This window comes from Rhagoletis pomonella, unplaced genomic scaffold, assembly GCF_013731165.1.
Source record: "Rhagoletis pomonella isolate Grant_MI unplaced genomic scaffold, Rhpom_1.0 Rhpom_scaffold_16242, whole genome shotgun sequence".
In the NCBI taxonomy this organism is placed as follows: Eukaryota; Metazoa; Arthropoda; class Insecta; order Diptera; family Tephritidae; genus Rhagoletis; species Rhagoletis pomonella.
The window spans coordinates 1-3,399 of NW_023474759.1; the positions used below are offsets into that span (position 1 = coordinate 1).

A 3,399-nucleotide genomic window follows, 5' to 3' on the forward strand; every position below is an offset into this window, starting at 1 on the left:
TCGGATGCAATGTACGCCTAGCCTTATACGTTGTACCTAAAACTGAAAATATACGGCACTCAGCTGTTTTCAACAGCGGATCCCTGCAAAAATTGCTACTACGCCATGCATGCATGTAAAGAGTACTCCCTAAGGACCAAGGAGTGCTCCAAAATTCACCAGAAGTCATACAAAAAATATGGTCCAATTTACATTGCGATGTCCTAGGGCAAGACCATATACTCCATCTCTGCATTATATCAGAGTAGTACAAAACTACTCCAACATATTAATAATGGCATTGTTGTTATGTTTTTTCATTTGTACATGCTTTTGTTCTTCACTTCACATATGCTTTTTCGAAATTAATAAAAACCAAAAACAAAAATTTAAAATCAGATGTTGTCTATGACGGCATTCGAACCCGAACATTCTGGGGGCTTACAAGTAACAGCGAGCGTCTCTACACGTTCAGCTGCTGCCATTCAAATGCGTCTTCAAAAGCTCAACTTCAATCACATTTCGTTAAAACACGAGCAGTGATCGGGTAACAATAATCTGTAGTGCGATTCGGTAACTCTTAACGATGCATTTGTTGAGTTGTTAATTAAAGATTTTTATCGTTGTCAATAACGATTATGCGATTCACTAACTCATTATTAACGACAGTGAACAGCTGACTTTTTCCATTAATTCAAATTGATAAAAAGTGGCATCTCCGCTGTTCGAAATGTCAAATTTGCGAAAAGCACAAAGCGGAACAGAAAAAAAACAAAGCCATTTCTTCGCGCCGCTAATTTTCGTCCACATATTGCAGAAAAGGGGAGTACATTTTGCTATTTATTTAATTAATATGTATAAGAATTTACTTTGTTCTTATTTATAATTTCAGAATGGCGTCTACCAGTGGAGCAGGAGCTAAAAGGAGTCGGGCATCAGCGGAGCAGCTCAACGTGATGATCGACCTTCTCACGGAGAAGTGGATCAATGGCATTCGGTAAGTACTTATCTTGTGTTTTAAGTGTGTGTATATAGGAAGCAGTTTTCGAGAGTGCGATAAAAAAACAATTAGCATAATATATATGTACATACGTGAAGTACAATTTTTTAATTAAAATGTGCAAATGAAGAATCAGGTTGTTGGTTAATTCGGAAAAGTAATCTTTAGTTTTCAAATTAATTTTTAACATATTGGGTACGGTTGAGTTATTTGTGTAACGACTTTGGGTTGCTGTGCCCAAACGTGTGAGACGAACCAAAAAACGTTTACACACACTTATAGACAAGAGTATACACTTTATTTAAGCAAAAGGTTTACCATAGCTGTGCATTAATTTATCTATAATTTAGGTTTGAAATATGGTATTTTTGCAATCAGCTCCCAAGGTGTCTTTTCATAAAGTGCGGTCCATCCTCTTTTTTGTAAGGGAGGTTTGGAGGGCCACGCCAACTCCCCCTCCGGTCTCTACCCCAAAATCGTTGTACAAATAACTTAACATTTCCCCCGGGACTTTTGTTTAATTTTGTTTGTGCACATTAATTTACCTTTTATTTTATTGATCATTCATAAATATGCTGCAATGCTTTATATACTACATATTTGTTAACTATGTATTTCATTACTTTGCAAACAGGTCTGGCGCGACTTAAAAAGCCGTACAAGCGTACGTGTACGTGACCGGAAGAGGCAGTAGGCTCTAACAGGCAACAGGCCCATCGACCAGCCGCCTTTAACGGAGATGGAGAGGCGGGTAATTGATCTAATTGGGATCAACTACATCGAGGGTCACGAAGCGGTTCCTGACAATGTGCCATTGGAAGAGGTGAGCTTATAGTTATACAATTATTTCTATTATTATTTAATACTTTTTTAATTTACTTTTAAACTATTAGGAGCTTCAATTGGTCATGGAGGATGGGGAGGATATTGTCTTCCATGCGGTGACGCCGGCGTCAGTGTTTGGAGAAGACAGCGAGGTGCAGGTCAGCACAGGCTTTGAAGAGGAAGCGGGCGGAGGAAGAGAGCGATGTCCAGAAAAAATTTCTGGAAGTCGCTGAGAAGCAAGCAGATGCCATGAAGGTGAGAAATCAAGTTTACAGAAATAAAAAATAAAAATTTCAACTTATGGCATTTGACCATAATTTCATATGTAAAACTTTTCGCTGAACCCGAATATTAAGGCAAAATAATACAAGAATGTAAACAGATTTTACATATAGCCAATTTTTTTTTTTTTTGAGATCTGAAAAAAGTTCTTATACGTTTTTGCAATCTGAAATGTCTTTAAATTTAGTAAAGTCTATAAATTTGCGATTGTCTATAATATTACCTAAATCTAAAAGAGATTGCAGATTGACTATATCCAAAAAAAAATGCAATAACTTGAGAGAACTTTTTTCAGATCTCAAAAAACCTAAATTTGGCTATATTTCAAAAATTGTTATACATTTTTATATTATTTTGCCTTAATATTTGGGTTCAGCGTAAAGTGTTACATATGAAACTATGGTCAAATGCCACATGTCGGATTAGTTGTCGATTTGTATTAGGTACTAGGTCCTATCGCGATTTTAACGTGAACAAATATTCCCAAAAATTATAAAGCAGAACAAAAACAATTTTTCCCAATTTGTTTTTGTTTTGCATGTTAAATAATGGGCACAATTTATTCACATAAAATCGGCGATAGGGCTGATTATATTTTAAAAACATCGTGTTAATATATACTTTTTATCAATAGATGCTGGCTGAAAACTCTTCCAGACAAACGGATGTTTTGAAGGTGAGAAGTAATTATTATTAGATATGTTTTACATAAATCGTATTAATATATACTTTTTGTCAATAGATGCTGGCTGAAAATACCGCAAGGCAGACGGAGGCGACGCTTGCAATGGCGCAGTCTATGACCGTCCTTAGCGAAGGTATGAAAGCCTGTGCCGAGGGTTTTAACCGACTCGCGAGTACTCTCGGCAACTCATAAATAATATTAATAGTTTAGGTTTTAAGAAATGTAAATATTAGTTTTAAGTTAAGTTTTACTTAACACTTTACAGCAAAAGTCTGCATACACCATTGATTTTTTAAATATTCGCAATATTTTGGAAGCTTAAACTCGTTTATTTTTTTATTATAAAAATATGGATCATACTTAAAACAAAATCATACAAAGCAATTCAAGGTTTATACAAAATTAAGGAAAATTCAACGATTTTTAATCAACACTTAAATTTTAGTATAATAATGTGTAAAAATGAGGTTGTTACGAAATCGCGTTGATTTTTAATTTAATGCGCTATAAAACTGCGTACTTGAAGTTATTTTATAAAATGCGATTAAAAATTAATTAAAATTAAAATTAATTAACAAAATTAAGGAAAATTCTACGATTTTTAATCGACACTTTCAACTTTTTAATC

At 34.5% G+C, this 3,399-nt stretch overlaps 1 protein-coding gene across 1 annotated transcript; it reads left to right on the forward strand.

Moving 5' to 3' along the window:
• Window positions 1-1,718: 1,718 nt before the first annotated feature.
• LOC118757288 lies at window positions 1,719-3,048 on the forward strand. Its single transcript, XM_036492014.1, has 4 exons — window positions 1,719-1,802; window positions 1,937-2,059; window positions 2,721-2,762; window positions 2,829-3,048. Exons 1-4 carry the CDS (start codon window positions 1,719-1,721, stop codon window positions 2,961-2,963), a joined length of 384 nt encoding a protein of 127 aa, XP_036347907.1. The 3' UTR covers window positions 2,964-3,048.
• Window positions 3,049-3,399: the final 351 nt, after the last annotated feature.